Source organism: Hylobates moloch, unplaced genomic scaffold (genome assembly GCF_009828535.3).
Source record: "Hylobates moloch isolate HMO894 unplaced genomic scaffold, HMol_V3 SCAFFOLD_17, whole genome shotgun sequence".
NCBI classification, from domain to species: Eukaryota; Metazoa; Chordata; class Mammalia; order Primates; family Hylobatidae; genus Hylobates; species Hylobates moloch.
Window position 1 is genome coordinate 44,670,095 of NW_026652292.1, and position 27,647 is coordinate 44,697,741.

The 27,647-nt window shown below is 37.9% G+C and overlaps 1 protein-coding gene across 16 annotated transcripts in view; it reads left to right on the forward strand.

The window, feature by feature from the left end:
* Positions 1 to 10,274, forward strand: part of LOC116456710 (cytochrome c oxidase subunit 7B2, mitochondrial) — a 174,105-nt gene extending 163,831 nt beyond the window's left edge. For 15 of the 16 annotated variants that reach the window (XM_058430184.1, XM_058430193.1, XM_032135499.2 and 12 more), the window contains one exon: positions 9,869 to 10,274. In XM_058430184.1, coding sequence (XP_058286167.1) covers positions 9,909 to 10,154 — 246 coding nt within the window. In that variant the 5' untranslated portion in view covers positions 9,869 to 9,908 and the 3' untranslated portion in view covers positions 10,155 to 10,274. Of the gene's footprint in view, positions 1 to 2,578; positions 2,685 to 9,868 lie in introns of those variants that run through there. The other variant, XM_058430195.1, reaches the window with a different exon arrangement.
* The last annotated feature ends 17,373 nt before the right edge of the window (positions 10,275 to 27,647 follow it).

The following is a 27,647-nucleotide window of genomic DNA, read 5'->3' on the forward strand; positions in this document are numbered from 1 at the left end:
CCTGAGCTCAGGAGTTCGAAACCAGCCTGGACAACACAGTGAAACCCTGTCTCTACTAAAAACACAACAAAATTAGCCGGGCATGCTGGCGTGTGCCTGTAGTACAGCTGAGGCAGAAGAATTGCTTGAACCTGGGAGGTGGAGGGTGCAGTGAGTGGAGATTACGCCACTGCACTCCAGCCTAGGTGAGAGAGACTCCGTCTCCCCAAAAAAAAAAAAAAAAAAAATTAAAATATCTTTGATATCTAAAAGTTAAACAGGCCAATGTTTCCTGTATACTTTTACCTAAATGTATCAGTGATAGATTGAAGGCAGAAATGACAAGTCCATTTCAAAGTTTTAATGAAAGTTTCAAATTATTCAATGAGGGGTCACTGATTCACCTCTAATGGCCACTGTAGAATCATGAAATATTTTTTTTCAGAGTCTATTTAATTAATAAAGATGGATGTGTTACCATAACACCAAGGGTTTGGTCCAGGTTCTGCTGCTCAACCACACAGAAAGCCAATGACTGAGGCAACGATTATAGCAGAGGTTGGCTGCTATAGCCAAGGAGATGGGAGGGAGCTCAGTCTCAAATTCGTCCCTCTGATTGACTGAAATTAAGGGCTTATATAGCAGGTAAGAAATGTAGCAATGCATAGGAAAATAGGAGCTCAGGAGGCCTAAGGAGGTAATCATGATGAATGAGGGGCCTGGTGTCACATTATCTGGATGCAGGGATCTGGTACTTTGATGCTTTTTGAGACACCTGGGGGTCCTTTTCAGAGGAAGGAACTCAGATGAAACAAATGTAAGTTTCAAGCTTTAAAACAAGAACGGTCAATTTTCTGTTTATACAAAAAAAAAACTATGGGACCGTTGGGTCAATTTCAGATGTTGAAACCAGAGAAACATCTGCACAAATATTAAAACTGCCAAAATTAGAATCATGTAATGAAGGCTAGAGTTCATTGCCCTTATGAGTGTTGTTAAGACAAACTGGGATTACCTCACATGCTGTACTCCTTGAATCTTACATTAGAAGTTCCCACAAGGAAATGATTTAGTTTGTGAGATGCCTCCTGGATCCATTAAGCCTTTGGAAATGAGTACAGTGATGTAACAGTATTGAGAACACAGAGGCATCCTTTGGTTTTCCCCTAATTGTGTTCTGCAAAATACTAATATGGAGATATGCTTCAGGGGGAAAAAAGCATGGCATGTTTAGCTACATTTGGAATACACCACATGCTATCCCTCTCAAAGAATCACTGTTTAGCACAATAGATGTTGGAAAAAATACTTCAATAAAGAAAATATGACTTTGTTAACTGCATACTTCTCAAAACTTAGATAACATTGAAACCCCGTTTTCAAGTAACTTCTATTAATATAACATCAAAGAGAACTAGTGAAATAGGCATATTTTGGGAAATACTGACATAAAATCCCTTTTCAATTGGAATCAGTGTCAAACTATTAAAGATAAGAAACTATTTCAGCCATTAGGATGGAACATACTTTTTTTAAGTTAATGAAATACATTCCTACATTCCAGTTTATACATCAATTTCTGAGAGTTCCATTAGCATGAGACAGATCCTCTGAGGTTTGTCCTTTTTAGGTACCTGTGCAAAGTAACTGTGATCTTGCCCTGCAAAGCTGAAGATTGAATGCAGAGATGTGATTACGCTAAGGGACTAGCACATTTTGGGACCTTAACTGGTGAACTGTACATATTTGAAAGGTAGTGTAATGTCAAAATAACATAAACATGTGATGGGCCTACTTGAAGTTTAATAATGAACAATTATAAGAATTGTTGCACAGTTGGTACACTGACTCGCAGCGTGACATGTAGAAAAGCCTTCAACCTGTATGCCACTGTTTTGTTGTCTCTTACTCATAGCTATCAGAAAGGAAAAAGAGTGAGTATAGTTGGAAGAACCTTATGATTAAAGAAAATATTATGGGTACTTCATGAGTGAACCACCTTAATGTGATCCGCCCCATAAAAGAAACGGCCTTAATGGGCACTGTGATTATTCTCAGACTGGACATTACTGAGTGCTTTCAACACTCCATATGGGATAGAAATGATCTGTTCATTTAGACTGTGACTGGGAAGGATGTGAGTGAGAGTGCATACCTCAATATCCCTTTACTCTTCAGGCAACATATGGCATTTGAGGACACCAGCTCACAGGTTCTTTGTCCACTCTCTTATTTTTCCTCCTGGCATAACAATTCACTGCTATAATCTGCCTTCCTGTTTGTTTAGGTAGCATCCATTTATGTAACTTTTTAGGCTTAATAAAGTGACATAAAACACAGCCTTAAGCAAATGGTTGTACCATCCATCAATTCAGTGACTTAGGAGATGATGCCATTACATATAAAATAGAACCATTGTTCAGCATTTTTACCAGCGGCGTTGCTTCTTTCAGAGTTCCCATGTTTCCTGTTATGAAATGGCTGAAAACTTGAATACACTGTGAAGGGGGACACTTTGCACTGTGTATACTTAATCCCTACTTGAGCATCATCATCTGCTGACAAATACATAAATGAACTGAAGACACTGCAGGTTATGTGCATTTCCGTTTCAAGAAGATTGCCTTTTTTATTGTTTCTTATTTTGCATTGATACCACGAAGCTATAAAAAGAAGAGTGGAAATAAAAGCAAGTGGAAATCAAGGTATTTCAATTGAGTAATGTCCAGGAGTCCTAGCTCCGAAAGTGTGTCATTCATTTGTACAGCAGAACACCTGTATTACTAACGCTTTTAATGTTTTTAAACGCTACCAAATGTTTCTCTTGACTAACTTATTCCCAGGGGGTCCCTATAACTCTTTCAGGTCACTCAGGTACTGCTTTCTAAATTACCATGGTAGTAGATTCAATTACTACTGTACTCTTTCAGTGGCCTAAAAGAATAAATGGTCTTCCTAAAATGCTTCTTTTTATTTTTCCCCCAAGGAAAAGCCCAGAGTGTTAGAGCTGGATAGTACCTTAGAGATTATCTGACTCAATGTTCTATAAATATTTCTGATGAAAAAACTCTCCTGAGAATTTGTTTTAAAAATACAGATTCTCAGGCTACTCCTCTTGGAGACTGTGTTACAGTACATTTGAAATTGAACCCGGTAATCTACATTTTGTAATAAAGATTCCAGATAACTTTTAGGATCAGATAGGTTTGGGAAAACTAAATTAGTTCAACTTTTTTATTTTATAGGGGGTAAGCAGATGTCCAGGTAGATTAAGTGATTCATCTGAGTTGTATCATACAACATTTTAAATATTGGGATTAGTTCAGGAAAAATGTTGATGGGCAATCTTTTTGCATCCCATGGTAGGGACCAGAATAATTTATTTTCTTAGATTTTAAGTTGCCTTCTCTATTGTATAGAATGGTGTCATTCATGGTGGAGAAGTGATAGGGGAGGATACACCTTTCTGTATATACAGCAGTGGTTCTGAACTGGGAATGATTTTGCACCCCAGGTAACATTTAGCAAGGTCTGGAGACATTTATGGTGTCAAAACTGGAGGATACTACTGCTGTTATTTAGTGGGTAGAGGTAGGGATGCTACTAAACATCTTACAATTCACAGGATTACTTTTCCCCTCTCCAACAAAGAATTATTCAGACCAAAATGTCAGTTGTATCCAGACTGGGAAACCCTGATATACACCTTAATGCCTTCTTGAGCTTCATCTTCCTCCGAACTATTTAAGAGTAATATCTGGGCAATTTGAGAAATAGGACTCTGTTTTGTTTTCTTCTTGAGATTACATAGAAAGCCTATATCGAAGCTAAGTGGGTCATTTGTTGGTCCATGTTGGGCTATACTTACTTAGACTGGATACAGTTATTATTTTCTTTTTGGATCATACAGCAAATCCTTTCAAGATGCCTCCCCCTTCTACTCAGGCATCTAAACCTGCCTTTCTGTGGCACACCTTAATTATGTTTGCTTTGACCTCTCAGTATTCGGTGCCTAGATCACCCAAACTCTGATTCCCAAGGTCAGCAACAAGCTACAATGTCAGTATCTGCTGATTTTGAAGAGAAATCAGGACAGAGGTTTTGGCTGAAATCAACCCAGAGGTTAAGTGAATGGAATACTCAATTTAGTTAGAGTAACGTACTTGCTAAGTTAATCGGATTTTTATTTTATTTATATTTCTCGATTCTATCTTCTATTTCTGGTATCAGTACTTAATTTAGATCCTTATTTTATTTTTCATTAATCATTGCCATCAATAGTTAACTAACATCTTAAATGTTTGCCATTTTTGTCATCTCTCCATCCATTTTACACCTAACAATTATGTTTGTAAAATGTGTTTTCTGATTATACCAGTCAATAGTTTCTCCTCACCTGCAGGAAGGTTTCTCAAACTTGAGTTATGTTTGGAATCTTCTTAAAGGGGAAACTTTATTTCATCACGTACCATCTTAAATTATTTTATTACAAAATCACTTACATATGGGTAAACTTGAAACTGAATAGATCTTCATTATATTGGGAGCTTAATACAATGATAAAACCAAAACATGTTTTCAATAAAAAGAACTATACAACAAATAAAGTTCAAATTTGTCATATTAACAGTATGACAGTTAACGTTGTCCTAAAACTCTAACACTGTTTGTAGTGATCGTAGTTCTTTTATTTTCACATGTCTATGTCTATGGTTAGTAAGCTTTGGTATGACTCAGTTCTTCTAATTCTTTATTTTGTCCCTTGCATACGAACACTTTAACATAAAAGCTGCATGCATTCTTTTTGCATTAACCCAGGGCAAATAATTGCTATACCTAAAATGCAGAACAAACATAAACCAAATTTATCTCTGACAAGATAAATTTGATAATTTGATACTGATAAGCTACATCATCCAGGTCTCATATTATTTTTATATTATGAAAATTAAAAACTAAAAATGAATTTTGATTTAATTTATTAATAAATTAAAAATTCTCATTGTTAACACCAAAGGTTGTGAGTATGACAACTGTTTTTTAAATAATGGGAAACACTGACCTGTAGAACTGACTCAAATGCCATAGCAAAGCATTTAAAGTCCCCAGTGTGCCATTCTTTTCTCTTGTCTCCAGGCTCATCTGTTGGGCATTTGTTGCTTCAATGCTTATTACGTAGTGTTATCGAGCTCACCAGATTGCCCTGTCTCTGTATGAGTTCCAACCTGTGTGCTTACGCTCTGCTTCTCCATCTGTGTATTCCCTCCCACCACCAATTTTTGTTTCTGTCTATTTCAAAGTAATATTTCAAGATCTAGCTTAGGTATCATCTCTTCTAAAACCATTCCTAGGATCCCAAGATAAAATGCCCCCTCCTCTGTGAACTAAATACACCCTGTGCTAATTTCTAGCCTACTTCCTTCTGTAGAGCAATAATTATTTATTTCTCCACTATACCATAAGCTTCTTGAGAGTAGACATTGTACTGACGACATCTATCCCAGGCTGTAACGTACAGTAGTTAGTAGGTAAATAAATAGCAAAGTGCTGTGAACCATTTGCAATTAAAGAGCCATCTCTGGTAACCAGCTTGGTTTTGTTTTGGTTTGGTTTGGTTTGGTTTGGTTTGTTTGATCATTTTCCAATACTCAGAGTTGAATACACTTTTTTTTTTTATTTAGGTTTTAGGGTACATGGGCACAATGTGCAGGTTTGTTACATGTGTATCCATGTGCCATGTTGTTTTGCTGCACCCATTAACTCGTCATTTAGCATTAGGTATATGTCCTAATGCTGTCCCTCCCCCCTCCCCCCACCCCACAACAGTCCCCGGAGTGTGATGTTCCCCTTCCTGTGTCCATGAGTTCTCATTGTTCAATTCCCAAGAAAACATGGTATGGCTGAAGAATTCGTTGGATTTAGAATCAGAGGACTTACATTCACATCCTTTCCTGTCATTTGTTCTTAGGTGTAAAATGGGCTTAAACAGTCATCCTTCCACACCATTTTTTCAGATGTGCAAAATCTTGGCACAATGTCTTAACACACAGGTATATACTCAATAAATGTTAGTTTCCTTACTACACTATTGTTTTACTTCTTTTGATAGCCTTCAGAGATTATTATTGTTACCAGTGAAGCTTCAGATTTATGTACTTCCTTATTGTAGTTAGACTGAGATCAAGTATTAGTTATTTTTTTCAGAAAGAACTTTAAGATGACTACATATAATAGATGACACAATAAGTCTTTCAACTTCAATGAATACTTCACTCCCTTTAACCATTTATATTTATTCGGAACATACTTCTTTTATTGCCATGGGCATGAGGGAACTTTTACTTTGTTTTTACTAACTAGAGAAATCTGTCTTCCTCTATCTTTTTGTAGTCTGTTTTCGTCAGAAAGATCTACTTTCAGAAACATTGCCTTTACTTACTATATTATTGAATTTCTTTTTTATGCTTTCATATGGATATTAGAACCTGTAGCTTTAGTTGTTTAGATAATACAAGTAGGACTCACTGATAACACAAAATTTATTGTAGAGGTATGTAATATGGGTTTAAACAATATGGAAAATTCCTTGAATTTTCTTAGCTTTTACATGTATTTTATAAATAAAGATAAAAAGATAGATCTGAAGGCAGTTGAGACGGATGTAGCTGATGCCGACAAGGAAAAGAGAAAGAGCAAAGAGACTGCAGTTTGTTTATTATAGGATGAAATGCCAGCCGCAAACTATGGAAGGAGTTCCTAAAGGAGAATTCTTAGTAATAGACTTACTGGATCAAGAAAATTCAGGCTAGATGGAAAAGAAAAGCTTTATAGATATGGGAATAGCCAAAGGATGAACTAAGCTTCTAAGAAATGTGATCAATGTCACTAGAGACAAAGGATCTGAATTTAAATGTAACATCATGAGTATAAGAAAAATGAAATCAATTTGTCATAAAGCAGCAAGCATGAGCCGACCCACTAGAGATCCCTGTTATCACAAATTATTCTTTGGTCATGTGTCTTCCTAAAGAACGAAAGCAATGTGTGGCACAGGTCCTTTTGTACTGGATTAAGGCTGCACCTGTCATACCCTGACCGATGTCACCTTCTGCCTACTCTCTGAATTCAATTCAAATGAAAACCTTGGTGTCTTTGGGTGGGAAGATTCATGACTACAGGAAACATTTTTGAATATCTGGAACCTCGGAAGAAATTAACTTGGCTCTATTTTGCCCTGTTTGTCACAATCATGATGAGTACCACTTACCATATGGTAGGAAATAAAAGAGAACCTTAGGGTCTTGTTTTCAAAGTTGGAATAAAGTCTTCTGAGCTGGAAAATCTCAGTGAATAGTTATGTTTACGAGTATTGACCTCAGGGCCTTTTATATGTGTGTTGTCTACCTTTGGGCCACAGTTAACATATGTCATTGCTGAAGACAGTGTTGTTTGACAACTTGCACACAGGAAGATACATTTAAAGAATTATTTTATGTTTCTACTTCCAGATTTTTTGTAACTATCTAAGAAATAAAATAATTTTGGCTATTATGAAATGCACATCTAATTTCATTGTATTTCGACTTGTTCTTAGTATTCATTTTAGCTTCTTATGAGGATACCAATATTCACTTATATTTCAGATTGGTTTTAAAAAGACCTTTTTATGCTTTTGTGTCAGCTACTTTATATGCAGTTACCTCCCTTGCTCTTGGAGAACTTGCAGTTTATCAGGAGAGAATAAAAAGATAATTCCTTAGGAGAATGACAAGGCAAGCCACAGGCTCGAAGAAAGTATTTACAAAATCCATATCTAATTGAGGACTGTTATCCAGAATATACAAAGAACTGTTAAAATTCAACAATAAGAAAATGAACAACCTGATTTTTTAAAATAAGCAAAAGGCCTGAAATAGCCACTTCTCAAAAGGGAGATGAAGATGGCAAACAAGCATATAAAAATATGCTGGACATTATATGTCATCAGGGAACTGCAAATGAAACACCTATTTACCGATTAGAATGGCCCAAATCCAGAACACTAACATCAAATGCTGGCCAGGGTGTGGAACAAAAGAAACTCTCATTCAGTGCTGGTGGGAACTCAAAATGGTACAGCCACTTTGGAAGGCAGTTAGGCAGTTTCTTGCAAAACTAAACAAATTATTACCATGTGATTCAGCAATCATGCTCCTTGATATTTACCTAAATTAGTTAAAAATATATTCAGACCAATCCCTACCCACAGATGTTTATAGCAGCAGCAGTTGTATTCGTACTAATTGAATCTTAGAAGCAATCAAGATGTCCTTCAGTAAAATAATAGATAAATAAATTGTGGTACATCCAGACAGTGGAATGTTAATTAGCACTAAAAAGAAATGCACTCTCGAGCCACAAAAAGATATGAATGAACTTTAAAAGCATATTTTGAAGTGAAAGAAGCCAGTCTGAACAGGTATACTGTATGATTACAACTATATGACATTCCGAAAAAGGCAAAACTGTGGAGACAGTAAAAAGATCAGTGGTTGCCAGGAGTAAGTCAAAACAGAAAGATGAATAGGTGAAACGGAACCATTGCCCCGTAGACTGTTCTTTTTGATAAACATAGAAATTGACCCTTGTAGTGTTAAGAAGGTTGAAACTTATATTTGTTTTATCTGAGTTCCTTCCTCAGGAAATGACCTTTAGGTCTCTCACCAGATGCCAGACCCATCATTCACCGTGATTGCTTCCTTGCTCTTCCCAGATGCCTGTTTTCTTACACATTTTTACATTTCTTGCCTGCTATATAAAGCCCTGGTTTAAGTCAGGGAGATGGATTTGAAACTGAGCTCCCATCTCCTCTGCTGCAGCACCTGATTAAACCCTTCTTCCTTGGCAATACTTGGTGTCTCAGTGATTGGCTTTCTGTGTGGTGAGCAGCAGGACTGAGACCAAACCTTTGGTGTTTCAGTAACATAAGCAGAGCACAGAGGGCTTTTTAGGGCACTGAAACTATTCTGTATGATACTAAAATGGTGGATACATGTCATTATACATTTGTTAAAACCTATAGAATGTACAATATCAGGAGTGAACCTTAATGTAAACTATGGACTTTGGGTAATCATGAAATGTCAATGTAGGTTTATTGATTCTAACAAATGTACAACCCTGGTGGGAGATGTTGATAGCTAGGGAGGCTGTAGGTGTATAGAGTCAGGGTACATGGGAACTCTCAATGTCTTCTGCTCAATTTTGCTGTGAACCAAAACTGCTTCCCCAAAATATGTCTATTTAAAAAGATAATGCCTCAATGTTAAGTGTTATGAAAAAAAGGTTGTAAATTGTGTGATAACTCAGAGACAAAGGGGCGTATTCAACTTAGTGAAGTATGGAAAAGACTTCACAGAGGTGGTAACTCTTAGAGTGGAATTTCAAAGGCAAGCAGAATTTTGCCTGTAGGAGGGGGAAGGTAAGTATTACAGTTAAAGAAGAAGGAAAAGGGTTAAGCAGGAGGGAGAAAACGAGGAGGAGGAGAGTGAGGAGGCATGGCGTGTTCTGTGACTTTCTGTCTATTGTAGCCATGTTAATAAGTTTGCAGTCTATAGAGTCAATGAATTGGATATTTGTGATGAGTAGAAAAGCTAACATTTATTACATGCTTACCTTGTTGTTGTTTTGTTTTGGATTATCACACGTAATACTGAGGCAAAAAGAGGTTAAATAATTGCCCCAAATTCATATAGCTAATCGGTGGCAAAGCTGGGATTCAAATTCAGATATTGTTATATCAAAACTCACATTCCTGAACACCACTCCAAGGGGTGATGTAGCCAAACATTCAAAGTGGAAGGATTGAATGAAGATTGGACATCAATGCATTTCTTTTCTGTCTTTCCAGCCTCTTTGCAACAAAATAGACCAGTCAACTGCAATCCTTCATGATGTTTCCCTTGGCCAGAAATGCACTAAGCAGTCTCAAGATTCGAAGCATTCTGCAAAGTATGGCAAGACAGAGCCATGTAAAACACGCACCAGATTTTCATGATAAATATGGTAATGCTGTGCTAGCCAGTGGAGCCGCTTTCTGTGTTGCTACATGGGTGTTTACAGCCACTCAGACTGGAATAGAATGGAACCTATCCCCTGTTGGCAGAGTTACTCCAAAGGAGTGGAAACATCAGTAACCATCACAGTTGCTGTAATGAGAGAATTGTTTAAAAAATCAACTTGTCATGTAAGCACTCTACTGCTTATTAAAATATAGCACAATTGAAAAAATAAAATATGTTTTAAATCTTTAAAAAGCCATTGCAAATGGTCATTATATTGCCTGGAAGCCATACAAGAGCAGTGGGTATAGATTACAGGGGATTATGAATAGCAAATATTTGAATGTAGGATTAATAAAACATGCATTCCTCTGGTTTAATGACTTACACCAGGTATCTTTCAGTGAATATAGACACATATGTAATTTACAAATTAATTTATTTGGCTGGAAAATCCTATTGAGTCTTCCTTGAAACTCTATAGATGTTTCTTGACTGGGGGTTACATCCCAGTAAACCCATCGCAAATTGAAAATGTTGTAAATTGAAAATACAATTAATACCCTACATACCCATTGTAAAGTCAAAAAGTTGAACCATTGTACATTCAGATGCTCCTCAATTTATGATGGGGTTACATCAAGATAAACCCCTCAAAGTCAAAAAATCATAGGTTGAGCTGTCCTTAGTAGGGGACTATCTGTGTTCAGAAACTGACCATTTTTCACGTCCTTCATCATTCCCACCCTGGTCTGAACCATTATATTCACTGAGATTATTATAAAAAACTTTCTAACCAGCCTTCTTGTCTCCGCAGTTTCTGTCCTCCAAACCTGCCTCCCACCACCACACACAATCTTTTTTCAGCTCATCAGCCAGTGTTCATTTTAAAACATAGTCTAGTCATGTGACTCTTCATTCAAAACCTAATTCTCATTTCATTCCAGAGTTAATGCTAAAGTCCTTAGAAAGGTACACAGGTCCCCTAAATGCTGCACTGGCCAGTTTACCTCCTGCATCAACAGGTTTCTACTGTCTCCTCCCTCTGGGTGGCATGCACTTCTGGATTCTGTATGACTCCCTCACACCTTTTTGGGTTTTGTTCATGTCATCTTTTCAGAAGAGGCCTTTATCCTTTCTAAAATTGCAGACTTTACTTTGGCCTGGCTTTCTCTCTCTTGCTTCTTTACTTTTTTCTATATCACTTATCATAATCTCACTTAATATATATATTTATTTATTTGAGATGCAATCTCACTCTGTCGCCCAGGCTGGAGTGCAGTGGCACAATCTCATCTCACTGCAACCTCTGCCTCCTGGGTTCAGGTGATTCTCCTGCCTCAGCCTCCCGAGTAGCTGGAATTACAGGCACCCACCACCATGCCTAGCTAATTTTTGTATTTTTAGTAGAGATGGGTTTTCACCATGTTGGCCAGGCTGGTCTCGAGCTCCTGGCCTCAAGTGATCCACCCGCCTTTGCCTCCCAAAGTGCTGGGATTACAGGCTGAGCCACCGCAGGCAGCCCACTCTTAAGATATATTTAACTTACTTATTTGTTTATTGTCTACATACAAAACTCCATAAAAGCATAGGTTTTGCAATTTTTTTTTATAAGTTGATCACAGGACTTGGTGGCTTTCAACTAGTTTGAATTAATGCATTAATGAGTGGCTTTAGGTAATTCAGAGTCCCCATCAGTCTGAAATTAAGAATTTGCCTATCAATCATTGTGGGTTGCAATGATTATTGGAAGGCATATTAGTTCTATATTGCTGTTTTGCAAATTATCCCAAAACTCAGTGGCTTAAAACAACATTTATTATCTCATAGTTTCTGTGGGTCAGATCTGAGCATGACTTAGTTGGGTGCTCCTGGCTCAAGATCTGACATTTCTACAACCAAACTGCCAGACAGGGCTGCGATCATCTCAAGGCACAACTGGGGGAAGAAGCACATCTAAACTCACTCATAAGATTGTTGGCTGGCCTAATGATCTTGCTGAATGTTGACTGGAACATCATTCCTTTGTCATGTGAGTCTCTCCATAGAGCAGCTGATGATACAGTAGCTGGCATCACTTAAGAGTGCGAAAGGGTGCCCAAGACAGGAGCTTTTTGTAACCCAATCTTACACATGACATAACACCTCTACCACATTCTATTGAGAAGAAACGAGTCATCAAATCAAGCTGATACACAAGGGGAGGAGATCACACAAGGGCATGATTACCTGATGGCAGGAACCACTTGGCACTATTCTAGGGGATATCTACCACAGTTGGCAGTACAGACCTTCTCCTCCTACTGGATAACCAACTTCAGTCTGTTTCTCAAGCTCTGTTATATATTAGTATCATTATTCTCTAGACAGAGATCATTAAATGTGCCCAGCCCCATTTTTACTATTTGAAAGTTTCTGTATGGTCCCTCCTTGATGTGAAATTGGTAGGTCTTAGGGGTTGCCCATTTACAGTATTTCTAAATCATTCTCCAAACTGGTTAAATGGTTTACAGTCTCACCAGCAATATAAATAACTTTCTCTTGTTCCACCTCCAGACTTACTCTTAGAGTTGTCAAACATTTTAATATTTTTGTTCCTTTGATGAGTGTGAAATAGTAGCTCATGGCTGGGCGCACTGGCTCACGCTTGTAATCCCAGCACTTTGGGAGGCTGAGGTGGGCGGATCACGAGGTCAGGAGTTTGAGGCTGGCCTGGCCAATATGGCGAAACCCCATCTCTACTAAAAATACAAAAAATTAGCTGGGCGTGGTGGTGGGTGCCTGTAGTCCCAGCTACTTGGGAGGCTGAGGCAGGAGAATGGCGTGAACCAGGGAGGTAGAGGTTGCAGTGAGCTGAGATCACGCCACTGCACTCCAGCATGGGCGACAGAGCGAGACTCCATCTCAAAAAAAAAAAAAAAAAAAATACAAAAATGACCCGGGCGTGGTGGTGGAGTGTGCCTGTAGTCTAGTCCCAGCTACTTGGGAGGCTGAGGCAGGAGAGTCGCTTGAACCCAGGAGGCAGAGGTTGCAGTGAGCCAAGATTTCACTACTGCACTCCAGCCTGGCAGACAGAGCAAGACAGTCTCAAAAAAAAAAAAAAGAGTAGCTCATGTTTTAATTTGTATTTCTGTGATTACTAATGAGGCTGGATATCCTGTGTTAGCTCTTTGCTTTCTTCTGTTTTGTGATTTTTCTGTTTATTCATGTTGCTGCTTTTCTATTTGGTTATTTGTCTTACTCATTCGTAGATTTTTTTTTGTATATTTTGCATACTAATTGTATCAGGATTTAATGAGTGAGGCAGAACCAGTATGAGTAGTATGCAATACAGGATTAATTGTGAGCATTAAAATGAATGCAAATATGGGAGCTGGGGGAGAACTCTTTACAACGTTATGGCCTCCATGTCTGGTGTTGAATGGTTCTCAGTAAAGGAAGAAAGCTGCATGTGAAGTAGAGAAGAGCTAGGACCAGCTGGAATTGGGAACACTGAAATCAGGAATACAAATTGGAAGGTGTGCCTTTTTCTCACTTTCTCTATCTAAGATGACGTGGATGACCTGTAGGAGAAATTGATGCCCTTCACTATAGAGCTGCACATTCAACTGGCCCAGAATTCACAAAAGCTGAAGGAGAACAATTGATGGGATTTTGAATAGCTGTCAGTGCGGCAGGCCAGAAGATCAGCAACAAATTGCATAAGCTGCCACAGTGTTGGTGCTCTATGCCCACTTTCTAAATATAAAATGGTTGATATTTCATGTTCATCTTTCCTATCTCATACATTGTTTGTTATTCTTGTGGCCAACTGTAATCTGAAAATATAAGGGGAAGGGTGTAAGTAGTTCAAACTTAGCAAAGTTGACACTCAAAGAGCCACAGTAATCTACCCTGTGTCAACTTCATATCAGTGTACATCTTTTCTAAACATACCTGTATTTCAAACAAAGACTGTAGCAACACATGCTTCTACTAGCATGATGGCAACCTTTCCTCATAAGACTAAAAAACATACTGTTTGCTCTTACTCTCAGGGTGGCACTCTGAATTTCCAGTTTAATGGCACCATTGCTATGGTCCGTAGTTGACACCTAAGACTTCTAGAACAGCAAAGCCTAAAGTAATGGAAACAAGAAACAAATATTTCTCTAGTGGATCACTAGGGATAATAGTGAAAGGAACCACTCCCATATTCACCTCTTGATTCCCAGATCTATAAATCCTGGCTCTGGGAAAATAGCACCATGTATTTTTGCTTATTTAGAGCATATTCAGCATTCTGGGAGACATTACCTCAGCCTTGCAAGGTGGTATTATCCAGCTGTTACTGTAACTAACACTTCAAAAAATTATTACTCCATTCTATCAGTGATGGGAAACATGGCAATACCAGTGACTCCCATAATCAAGAGCCCATTGCTGCACTCATTTGCTGTAAAATGAGTTTCTTAACCAAAATCAGTGATGCATGCTATACCATGATACGGAATAAGGCATTTTTGCAAGTCCGTGGATGACAGTATTTAAGAAGAGTTTTAGGGAGGGTAGATAAATCTACACACTTAGTAAATGTACATTCATGTGAAAACAAAGTGCTGCTTTTTCAACAATGGAAATGGTCCAGTGGAATCAACCTGACACAGATGGCTGCATGATCCCCTCCCTTCCCCCAAGAAATGGTGCCAAATGGAGATGCAGTGTTGGTCTCTCCATTTGGTAGGTTGGGAACTTAGCAGTGGCTGTAGCAAGACTAGCCTTGGTAAGTGGAACTCCATGTTGTTGAGCCCATGCCCAACCTCCATTTCTGCTGACATAGTCATTTTGTCTCTGAGGCATTGTGAAAACACAGGACTGCTAGGAAAGGCTGATGGACATAAGGATGGGTCATCTTGTCCACCTGATTATTGAGATACTCCTCTGCTGATTATCCTTTTGGTGAGCATTGATATGGAACATGAATATCTTCCACTCTTTGCACATTTGGAGAAGTCTGTACACAAAATCCATTCCCAGACTTCTTTTCACACATTTTGCAGTAGTGTCTCTTCTAATTTCCCAACCATCCTGTCAAGCCATTGGCTGGAATCCATGACTCAGTGTAGAATTTTATCTTTGGCCATCTCTCCCTCCAGGCAAAATGAACGACTATGTACATTATTTAATGCACTGCCCACCAGGAAAATTTCCCTTTTACTTTAGGGCCAACATAGAGTTAAATTACATGGCTGAAGCTGTCTACATTCAGGTATGGTCAGCATATCTTGCAGAACCAGACTTGAATTTTTTCTTCTTTGGACAGCTCATAATAGGAAGTCTTACTTGTAAACTTTAGGTTCAAAGTGACATGAAACTTTCTCAAACACACAGCTTACAAAGAATGGAGCCAGGACTCAAGCCCGTATCTCTCTGGCTTTAGAATCTGTTCTTTTACTTGCACGTTACACTGTTTACCAGTCTTTCTTCATATATGTAAGTGGCAAGCTCTGGAGAAGGATTCAACTCGAGCTAGAAAAGACAGGAAGTCATTGTAGATTGTTGTAAAAATTATGGGAAGTAAGATCAAGAAAGTGCATCAGCCTGCAAATGGGGATATAAAATACATATGGAATATAATGAGGTTTTTTTTGTTGTGGTTGCTTTTTTGTTGTGATTTGTTTGTTTGTTTTTTGAGATGGAATCTCAGCTCACTGCAACATTTGCCTCCCGGGTTCAAGTGATTCTCCAGCCTCAGCCTCCCGAGTAGCTGAGATTACAGGCACCTGCCACCACACCCAACTAATTTTTGTATTTTTAGTAGAGACAGGGTTTCGCCGTGTTGACCAGGCTGGTCTCGAACTCCTGAACTCAGGTGATCCACCCACCTCGGCCTCCCAAAGTGTTGGGATTACAGGTGTGAGCCACTGCACCCAGCCTGGTTTTTGTTTTTAAACAGAGTCTCGCTGTGAGGCCCAGGCTAGAGTGCAGTGGTGCGATCTTGTCTCACTTGGTTCAAGTGATTCTCATGCCTCAGCCTCCCTAGTTGCTGGGACTGCAAGCGTGCACCACCATGCCTGACTAATTTTTTGTATTTTTGGTAGAGACAGCGTTTCACCCTGTTGCCCAGGGTGGTCCCAAACTCCTGAGCTCAGGTAGTCTGCCCGCCTCAGCCTCCCAAAGTGCTAGGATTACAGGCATGAGCCACCACGCCTGGCTATAGTGAGCGTTTTTAAATAATGGCTTATTTCTTAATTTTATGTTGAACATTTTCTGATTTGAAATTAGAATTAAAGTCTACCTCTTTGGGTTTATGTATATATATATGTAAGTTCATGTCTGAGGGAGAGAGAGAATGTGCATGTGTATCTATATATCTTTCTTTATAGATACATAGGTATAGATATATATGTATACATATGCATAAGTATTTTTTTTTTTTGAAACAGAGTCTCACTCTATTGCCCAGGCTGGAGTACAATGTCATGATCTTGGATCACTGCAACTTCTGCCTCCCGGGTTCAAGGGATTCTCATGCCTCAGCCTCCCAAGTAGCTGGGATTACAGGCGTGCACCACCATGGCTGGCTAATTTTTGAAATTTTAGTAGAGATGGGGTTTCACCATTTTGGCCAGACTGGTCTCAAACTCCTGACCTCAAGTGATCCGCCCGCCTCAGCCTCCCAAAGTACAGGGATTACAGTTGGGAGCCACCACACCTGGCCTACACATCTGTATTTTTAGGATCAAAATTATTTTAGGAGCATGTATATGCTTAAAATTATTATTAAATCTAAATTTTTGGCCACAGATTTCTTATAATCAAACTTAGATGTTGATTTTAGTTACTGTTTCTTTCCTTTTTTTTTTTTTTTTTTTGAGAAAGGGCCTCACTCTGTCACCCAGGTTGGAGTGCAGTGGCTGGAGTGCAATGGCACAATGGCAGCTCACTGCAACCTCCACCTCCTGGGTTCAAGCAATTCTCCTGCCTCAGCCTCCTGAGTAGCTGGGATTAGAGGCACATGGCACCACACCCAGCTGATTTTTGTATTTTTAGTGGAGATGGGTTTCACCATGTTAGGATGGTCTCAATCTCCTGACCTCAAGTGATCTGCCCTCCTCAGCCTCCCGAAGTGCTGGGATTATAGGCATGAGCCACCATGCCCAGATGATTTTTTTTACTGTTTCTAACCTTTCTCACTGGAAATTATATTCAGGCCATATGTAAAACATAAAAATTATAAAAAATGCAGGGTCTGTTCCAAGACGGCTGAATAGGAACAGCTCTGGTCTGCAGCTCCCAGCACGATTGATGCAGAAGCCGGCTGATTTCTACATTTCCAACTGAGGTACCTGGTTCATCTCACTGGGACTGGTTGGACAGTGGGTGCAGCCCTCAGATGGCAAGCCAAAGCAGGGTGGGGCATCGCCTCACCCAGGAAGCTCCTTGCCAGCAACAGAACAAAGCTGGATGGAGAATGACTTTGATGAGTTGACAGAAGTAGGCTTTAGAAGGTTGGTAATAACAAACTTCTCTGAGCTAAAGGATGTTTGAACCCATCATGAGGAAGCTAAAAATCTTGAAAAAAGATTAGATGAATGGCTAAGTAGAATAAACAGTGTAGAGAAGACCTTAAATGACCTGGTGGAGCTGAAAACCATGGCACAAGAACTATGTGATGCATGCACAAGCTTCAGTAGCCCATTTGATCAAGTGGAAAAAAGGATATCAGTGATTGAAAATCAAATTAATTAAATGAAGTGAGAAGATTAATTTAGAGAAAAAAGAGTAAAAAGAAACGAACAAAGCCTCCAAGAAATATGGGACTATGTGAAAAGACCAAATCTACATTTGATTGGTGTACCTGAAAATGATGAGGAGAATGGAACCAAACTGGAAAACACTCTTCAGGATTATCCAGGAGAACTTCCCCAACCTAGCAAGGCAGGCCTACATTCAAATTCAGGAAACACAGAGAACACCACAAAGATACTCCTCAAGAAGAGCAACTCCAATACATATAATTGTCAGATTCACCAAGGTTGAAATGAAGGAAAAAATGTTAAGGGCAGCCAGAGAGAAAGATCAGGTTACCCACAAAGGGAAGCCCATCAGACTAACAGCAGATATCTCAGCAGAAACTCTACAAGCCAGAATAGAGTGGGGGCCAATATTCAACATTCGTAAAGAAAAGAATTTTCAACCCAGAATTTCATGTCCAGCCAAACTAAGCTTCTTAAGTGAAGGAGAAATAAAATTCTTTACAGACAAGCAAATGCTGAGAGTTCTGTCACCACCAGGCCTGCCTTACAAGTGCTCCTGAAGGAATCAATAAACATGAAAAGGAATAATAAGAGCTATTTATGACAAACCCACAGCCAATATCATGCTGAATAGGCAACCAGCCACTGCAAAAACATGCCAAATTGTAAAGGCCATTGATACTAGGAGGAAACTGCATCAACTAATGGGCAAAATAACCAGCTAACATCATAATGACAAGATCAAATTCACACATAACAATGTAATATAATGTAATATAAAACAATGTAATGTAATGTAAATGGGCTAAATGCCCCCAATTAAAAGACACAAATTGGCAAATTGGATAAAGAGTCAAGACCCATCAGTGTGCTGTATTCAGGAGACCCATCTCACATGCAGAGACACACATAGGCTCAAAATAAAGGGATGGAGGAAGATCTACCAAGCAAATGGAAAGCAAAAAAAAGCAAGGGTTGCAATCCTAGTCTCTGATAAAACAGACTTTAAACCAACAAAGTTCAAAAGAGACAAGGCCATTACAGAAAGGTAAAGGGATCAATTCAACAAGAAGAGCTAACTATCCTAAACATATATGCACCAAATACAGGAGCATCCAGATTCATAAAGCAAGTCCTTAGAGACCTACAAGAGACTTAGACTCCCACACAATAATAATGGGAGACTTTGGCCGGGTGTGGTGGCTCATGCCTGTGATCCCAGCACTTTGGAAGGCCGAGGTGGGCAGATCATGAGTTCAGGAGATTGAAACCATCCTGGCTAACATGGCGAAACCCTGTCTCTACTAAAAATAAAAAATAAAAAATAAAAAAAAATTAGCCAGGCATGGTGGCGGGCGCCTATAGTCCCAGCTACTCAGGAGGCTGAAGCAGGAGAATGACATGAACCTAGTAGGCAGAGCTTGCAGTGAGCTGAGATCATGCCACTGCACTCCAGCCTGGGCAACGGAGCCAGACTCTGTCTTTAAAAAAAAGGGAGACTTTAACACCTCACTGTCAATATTAGATCAACGAGACGGAAGGTTAACAAGGATATCCAGGAATTGAGCTCAGCTCTGCACCAAGCAGACCTAATAGACATCTATAGAACTCTCCACCCCAAATCAACAGAATATACATTCTTCTCAGCACCACATCACACTTATTCCAAAATTGACCACATAGTTGGAAGTAAAGCACTTCTCATCAAATGTAAAAGAACAGAAATCACAGCAAACTGCCTCTCAGACCACAATGCAATCAAATTAGAACTCAGGATTAAGAAACTCACTCAAAACTGCACAGCTACATGGAAACTGAACAACCTGTTCCTGAATGACTACTGGGTAGATAACAAAATGAAGGCAGAAATAAAGATGCTCTTTGAAACCGGTGACAACAAAGACACAACATACCAGAATCTCTGGGACACATTTAAAGCAGTATGTGGAGCTGGTTTTTTGAAAAGATCAACAAAATTGATAGACCACTAGCAAGACTAATAAAGAAGAAAAGAGGGAAGAATCAAATAGATGCAATAAAAAATGATAAAGGGGATATCACCATCAATCCCACAGAAATACCAATTATCATCAGAGAATACTATAAACACCTCTAGGTAAATAAACTAGAATATTTAGAAGTAATGAATAAATTCCTGGAAACATAAACCCTCCCAAGACTAAACCAGGAATAAGTTGAATCACTGAATAGACCAATAACAGGCTCTGAAATTGAGGCAATAATTAATAGCCTACCAAGCAAAAAAAAAGTCCAGAGCCAGATGGATTCACAGCCAAATTCTACCAGAGGTACAAGGAGGAGATGGTACCATTCCTTCTGAAAATATTCCAATCAATAGAAAAAGAGGGAATCCTCCCTAACTCATTTTATGAGGCCAGCATCATCTTAATACCAAAGCCTGGCAGAGACACAACAAAAAAGGAATTTTAGACCAATATCCCTGCCGAACATCGATGCGAAAATCGTCAATAAAATACTGGCAAACTAAATCCAGCAGCACATCAAAAAGCTTATCCACCAAGATCAAGTTGGCTTCATCCCTGGGATGCAAGGCTGGTTCAACATATGCAAATCAATAAATGTAATCCATCACATAAACAGAACCAAAGAAAAAACCACATGATTATCTCAATGGATGCAGAAAAGGCTTTCAACAAAATTCAACAGCTCTTCATGCTAAAAACTCTCAGTAAACTAGGTATTGATGGAACATATCTCAAAATAATAAGAGCTATTTATGTTAAACCCAAAGCCAATTACATACTGAATGGGCAAAAACTGGAAGCATTCCCTTTGAAAACTGGCAAAAGACAGGGATGCCCTCTCCCACCACTTCTATTCAGCATAGTGTTGAAGTTCTGGCCAGGGCAATCAGGCAGGAGAAAGAAATAAAGGGTATTCAATTAGGAAAAGGGGAAGTCAAATTGTCCCTGTTTGCAGATGATATGGTTGTATGTTTAGAAAACCCCATCGTCTCAGCCCCAAATCCCCTTAAGCTGATAAGCAACTTGAGCAAAGTCTCGGGATACAAAATCAAAGTGCAGAAATCACAAGCATACTTATACACCGATAACAGACAAACAGAGAGCCAAATCATGAGTGAACTCCCATTCACAATTGCTAAAAAGAGAATAAAATACCTAGGAATCCATCTTACAAGGGATGTGAAGGACCTCTTCAAGGAGAACTACAAACCACTGCTCAACAAAATAAAAGGGGACACAAACACATGGAAAAACATTCCATGCTCATGGATGGGAAGAATCAATATAACGAAAACGGCCATACTGCCCAAGGTAATTTATAGATTCAATGCCATCCCCATCAAACTACCAATGACTTTCTTCACAGAATTGGAAGAAAACTACTTTAAAGTTCATATGGAACCAAAAAAGAGCCTGCGTTGCCAAGACAATCCTAAGCAAAAAGAACAAAGCTGGAGGCATCAGGCTACCTGACCTCAAAACTATACTACAAGGCTATAGTAATGAAAACAGCATGGTACTGGTACCAAAACAGATATATAGACCAATGGAACAGAACAGAGGCCTCAGAAATAACACCACACATCTACAACCATCTGATGTTTGACAAACCTGACAAAAACAAGAAATGGGGAAAGGATTCCCTATTTAATAAATGGTGCTGGGAAAACTGGCTAGCCATATGAAGAAAGCTGAAACTGGATCCCTTCCTGACACCTTATACAAAAATTAATTCAAGATGGATTAAAGACTTAAATGTTAGACCTAAAACCATAAAAACCCTAGAAGTAAACCTAGGCAATACCATTCAGGACATAGGTATGGGCAAGGACTTCATGACTAAAACACCTAAAGCAATGTCAACAAAAGCCAAAATAGACAAGTGGGATCTACTTAAACTAAAGAGCTTCTTCACAGCAAAAGAAACTACCATCAGAGTGAATAGGCAACCTACAGAATGGGAGAAAATTTTTGCAATCTACCCATCTGACAAAGGGCTAATATCCAGAATCTACAAAGAACTTAAACAAATTTACATGAAAAAATCAAACAACCCCATCAAAAAGTGGGCAAAGGACATGAACAGACACTTCTCATAAGAAGACATTTATGCAGCCAACAGACACATGAAAAAATGCTCATGATCACTGGCCATCAGAGAAATGCAAATCAAAACCACAATGAGCTACCATCTCACACCAGTTAGAATGGCAGTCGTTAAAAAGTCAGGAAACAGCAGGTGCTGGAGAGGATGTGGAGAAATAGGAACACTTTTACACTGTTGGTGGGAGTGTAAACTGGTTCAACCATTGTGGAAAACAGTGTGGTGATTCCTCAAGGATCTAGAACTAGAAATACCATTTGACCCAGCAATCCCATTACTGGATATATACCCAAAGGATTATAAATCATGCATATGAAGGATTAGAAAGACACATGCCCGCCTATGTTTATTGTGGCACTATTTACAATAGCAGACTTGGAACCAACCCATATGTCCATCAATGATAGACTGGATTAAGAAAATATGGCACATATACACCATGGAATACTATGCAGCCATAAAAAAGGATGAATTCATGTCCTTTGTAGGGACATGAATGAAGCTGGAAACCATGATTCTCAGCAAACTATCGCAAGGACAGGAAACCAAACACCGCATGTTCTCACTCATAGGTGGGAATTGAACAATCTGGACACAGGGCAGGGAACATCACACACTGGGGCCTGTTGTGGGGTGGGGGGTGGGGGAGGGATAGCATTAGAATAAATACCTAATGTAAATGATGAGGTTTACCCATTAGGGTGCAGCAAACCAATATGGCACACGTATACATATGTAACAAACCTGCACGTTGTGCATATGTACCCTAGAACTTATGTATAATAAAAAAAATTTTTAAAAATGCAAGCCATATTGCTGTTCTCTATGTATTTGAAAATAACTTTTGAATAAGTTTTTCAAATTACCAGCCACAACGTCAATGTTATATTGCCTCACACTCTTCTTGGAAATTACATTAGTGTATATTATTATGAGAAAAATGTTACTTGACGGTTACTGAAAGCTTCATTTTGACATGTGTTCTTCCTTTATTTGGAAAAACTGTGCTACTAGGGCTATGTTTTGCCATTGCAGTGTGGATAAGTGTGAATCATAAGTGTACAGAGAAAAGCTAGAATTTGCCATATCAATGTGCCATGACAGTTGTTAAAGGATTAAATTTTTTTTCCCATTTGAAATATACGGTAATCCCAGAAAGTCTGTAAGCTGGTCATTTACCCTATTGAATAGATGTTTACCTATTATTAGCCATGGGTTGGTTAAGTGACAAGGAAGTCACTTAAAAATAGAGATAGAAATAATATCCACCTCTCCTGCTTTTTAGTCTACTGCTCCTTTGGAAATTTCACATACTTGCTCCAACCAGACAACCTTGATCTCATCCTAAATGATGATGGTAAATGGATAGATAAATAGTGTATCTGCATGCCAACTACTGGGAGAATTGGTAAGCAAAAGAATTAGACTGGTGAATAAGGCCAATATGAGGCTGTGTGTTTGATCAGTAAGATTTATGTGCAGCCATTTTAATGGGATTTGAATGTTAGGTCCAGTATTTACTGGTTCACAGCTTCATCACTAATAGTAAAATCTATCCAAAAAACTGTATGGATGTTGGTCTCAGGTGTGAACAATGGATAAAGAGATATATCTCTGCCATGGAATTTTACTCATGTACTGACTTAAATGCACTGTGTGACATCTTTAAAGATGTGATGTAAGGAAAATGAAGTGGAGATTGCAAGCCAGTTATCAGTAATCATTGCTAAAACATGTTTCATTAAAACCCCTTTTAAGCGAGTGTCTGCTAATTTGGGAAATTATTCATGTATCATGATAGTTCCTCATTTATTACAAATGCAGAAAAGTGCATACGTGTATAACATACATCATAAAGTCTTTCATGTTTTGCAGTAACAGCAGTTGTTTTCCTTAGGTCATGACATTAATTTGAGCAGTATTTCTTATTTTCTAATAACCTTTTACATTACAAAAAAATCTGCAACTTCATTTTCTTCCCCTATCTGGAAACCATAGAAACCAACGTGAAATTATAGCTAAGAAGCTCGTCACTGGGCTATCTCAAGCTGATCTCCATGGAAACATTTCACATTCTTGAAAGGAAAGATCTTCCAATCAGACAGACAACCATAACTGATGGGTGTCTGACAAATATAACAACAAGAAGAAAGAAGTATATAGATATTTTACTGGATAATATATGCAGGAGAGTTTTTAAACTACTTCAAAAATAAGAACATTTAAATGGTAAATATGATGCCAACTACAGAAATAAAGTAGAATACAGTTTTGAAAAAAACATTCTGTTACTCTTTTTACATATTGTTCTTTCTAGATTTTTGCATTAAAGACAACTTCCTAAAATAGTATGGACTTTGGATTCAGAAAAATCTGTATTCAGAGGCTAAATCAGCCCTTTAGCTAACTAGCTTATCACTCCCATTTTCTTATTATAAAGTTGAGGGGAATACCTGATTTACAGAATTTGAAGATTCCATTAGTTAAAATAAATGCTTAATAAGTAATCATAAAGTTTTATCTGGTGAAATGAATAATTGAGTAAAGGAAGTATTGACAATAGGATGATGATAATGTTGATCATGGTTTCAACTTTGTAAAGAATGGTTATTAAGGGGTAGTACTTAAATATGAATGCCACATTCTCTAATGTAAAGAGCTCTATTATTTAACTTTGATAATATAAAGACTGTTCCTAGTTCAAAATTTGGATAATCTCCAAAAATTCACTTTATTGATTGTTTGGAGCTTGGATCACATGAATGGGGTAGAGGAAACAGCTTCATCATATTGTAGGATTGGACTCTAAAAATAAACCTGTTAAGGTAAAAGTTATATTTTCAAAATTATCTTAAATTACACATATAATTTATACATATAATTTTTATATAGCTTTCTCTTATGCATATATAAAATGTATATAGTAATATACATTTGCCAAGGCATATATATGATGAATATAGTTGGACAATAGACTCAGAGTGTGAGGCTGTGCCCTTTTGTGACAGTGAAGTGCAACCAAAGAGCATGTAGACTTATTGAGCAGAAAAACGGATGCAATTTTCAGCCCTATATACATTTTTTCTGTCCTTTTTTGTCTTTGTGATTCTATATCTATATTCCAGTCTCTTTAGTTTCTCCCTGCCTTTCTCTCTGTTTGCCTTTCCACTGTCTCTGTTTCTATCTTTGTCACAAAGCCTCTATAGTTGAATCTAATTAAGTTAAATACATATATGATGTGATTCCACTATATTACCATAGAAACAATATTAAAATTAAGCAGTTTTTAAACTATTTTTGCAACACATGCTGAATAGTGGATGTATGACAAATTTCTATGAATATATTCAGAATTTGATTTTTCAAAAATAGGGAAATAAATTGATAGAAACAAATGTGAGTTAAGAAGTCATAGGTATTTATTAAATTATTTTAGGCATATATAAGTACATTGATTATATAATTTCTCAAATGACTGTTAATTTTAAGGAAATAACTAGAGATTCATAGGCCATGTGTACATTAATGTACTTTTAAAAATTTTGATTACCCCAGGTAAGCAAATGAAGTTTGCAGTTACTACAAATTTCAAATACGTTATATTTGGCCCCACACCAATGAAACATTGAAACAGAAATACTGGTATGTAAGACAAGCATATACTAGGAATAACCTTAACCTTAAATTCTCTCCAACTTTTTTCTTTTCCTTTGTTTATAGAGATCAGGTCTCACTCTGTCATGTAGGCTGGAGGGCAGTGTTGCGATTATATCTCATTGCAGCCTTGAACTCCCGGGCTCAAGTGATATTTCTGCCTCAGCCTCCCGAGTAGCTGGGATTGTGAGTCACCATACCTGGCTTAACTTGAGTATTTAACTCTTACAACTATAATAATAGAGTACTCACAACAGTCTATTATTATTGCATCAACTGATGTAATGAGAATGGTGATTAAGTTCACAGACCACCCTAACAAAGTTTGTGTATCTCATAAGTTCCCTAACTTGTCTATAATTTAACAGTTCCAATAACTCCATAAATTACTACCCAAGAATACAAAAGCAATAGAGGTTATCATCCCCCATTGAATGGGATAGGACTTCTGACCTCACGCCATTTCAGAAAAGTTATTCATATGTTAATTACTTGTAAGTAACTGCTCAGTTCTCTCGTATATGTGAATATTCAACTTGTCAACATATTTACAAAGTACTAAATCTGAAATGCAAATACATTTGAATTATGTTTCTATTATGTTCCTACTGTGACAACATGAAATGTATTTGTTGAACATGATAATTATTTTGTAAAATTAAAAAATAGTATTCATTTTATTTTATCTTGATGGAACCATATTGAAATTTAGTCATTTTCAAATTTTCAATTTTTTGGTAAAAATAAAGTAATCTTTTTTCTTTTTCTATTTGATATGGAGCCTCTCTCTGTCACCCAGGCTGGAATGCAGTGGCATGATCTTGGCTCACTGCAACCTTCGCCTCCTGGGTTCAAGCAATTCTCATGCCTCAGCCTCCTGAATAGCTGAGATTACAGGTGTGTGCCACCACACGTGGCTAATTTTTTTTTTTTTTTTTTTTTTTTTGTATTTTTAGCAGAGACAGGACTTTGCCATGTTGGCCAGGCTGGTCTCGAACTCCTGACCTCAAATGAACTGCCTACCTCAGCCTCCCAAAGTTCTGGGATTACAGATATGAGCCACTGCACCCAGCTTGTGTTTTCTTTATTTGCTAAATGTTATACAGCTGAAAAGTGACCAATTCTTGAGCTATTTCCTAATATGTGAGAAAATTTAGAATGGTAGGTTTTGTGAAATACAATTGTAAGAAGAGAAATATATTGTTTGGAGATAGTTAATCTGATATTTGAAAATTTTAAGCAATATTATTCACTTGGTCTTAAGTATAACTCATTTATATAGTCATTCAGCTAATAGTTTGCATTTCTTACCCTTTAGAAATTAGTAACATACTGGATTGTGTTACGAGTACCCTAAGAATACATAACTAGTTTATGGAATTGAATTACTGGAATTTGAAGTGATTGTGGGGAAGAAAGTGGCAAAATAACAGAAAGCATCTTCCTTTATGAATTAGTCCCAAATGCAAGCCACATTTCATTTTCATTAGGTGGAACTGATCGTTTGATGAAGGTATCTTGTCACTGAGCCAACCTCTCTTTGGAGCTACAAATTTGTTACATTTGTCTATGGTTAGTTATATACAGTAAAGTGAAGCTGAATAGAGAGATCAGAAATGCAGTCTCAAAAAATAGAAGTTTATTTCTCTCCAATTTACCATTCCAGTTTAAGCAAACAGTTTAGAGCAGTAGGTTGAATACACCATAGAAATGACTTTCATAAAACAGAAGCCACAGGAGACTCAAGGACAAATAAAAAACATCAATGACTGAAAGGAGAGTTACACATTTCTAAAGCCAAAACAGATCATGTTCTAACATTGCCCCACAACAATATAGTTATAGAATTCCTAAACAACAAAATTATGTATGCGTAGTTGAAATAATATAAATACCATTATTTGAACATACTGCAGTTAAAACAAAAAAATCCAAAATCATAAAACAGAAAGCTCCTTCCACTTGTAATTTAAAAACAACAAAAACTCTGTTAAACCACTTGTATTAGGGTTCTCCAGAGAATCAAAACCATTTGTGTGTGTGTGTGTGTGTGTGTGTGTGTGTGTGTGCATGTATGTACATATTATATGATATGTTTTGGCTCTGTGTCCTCACCTAAATCTTA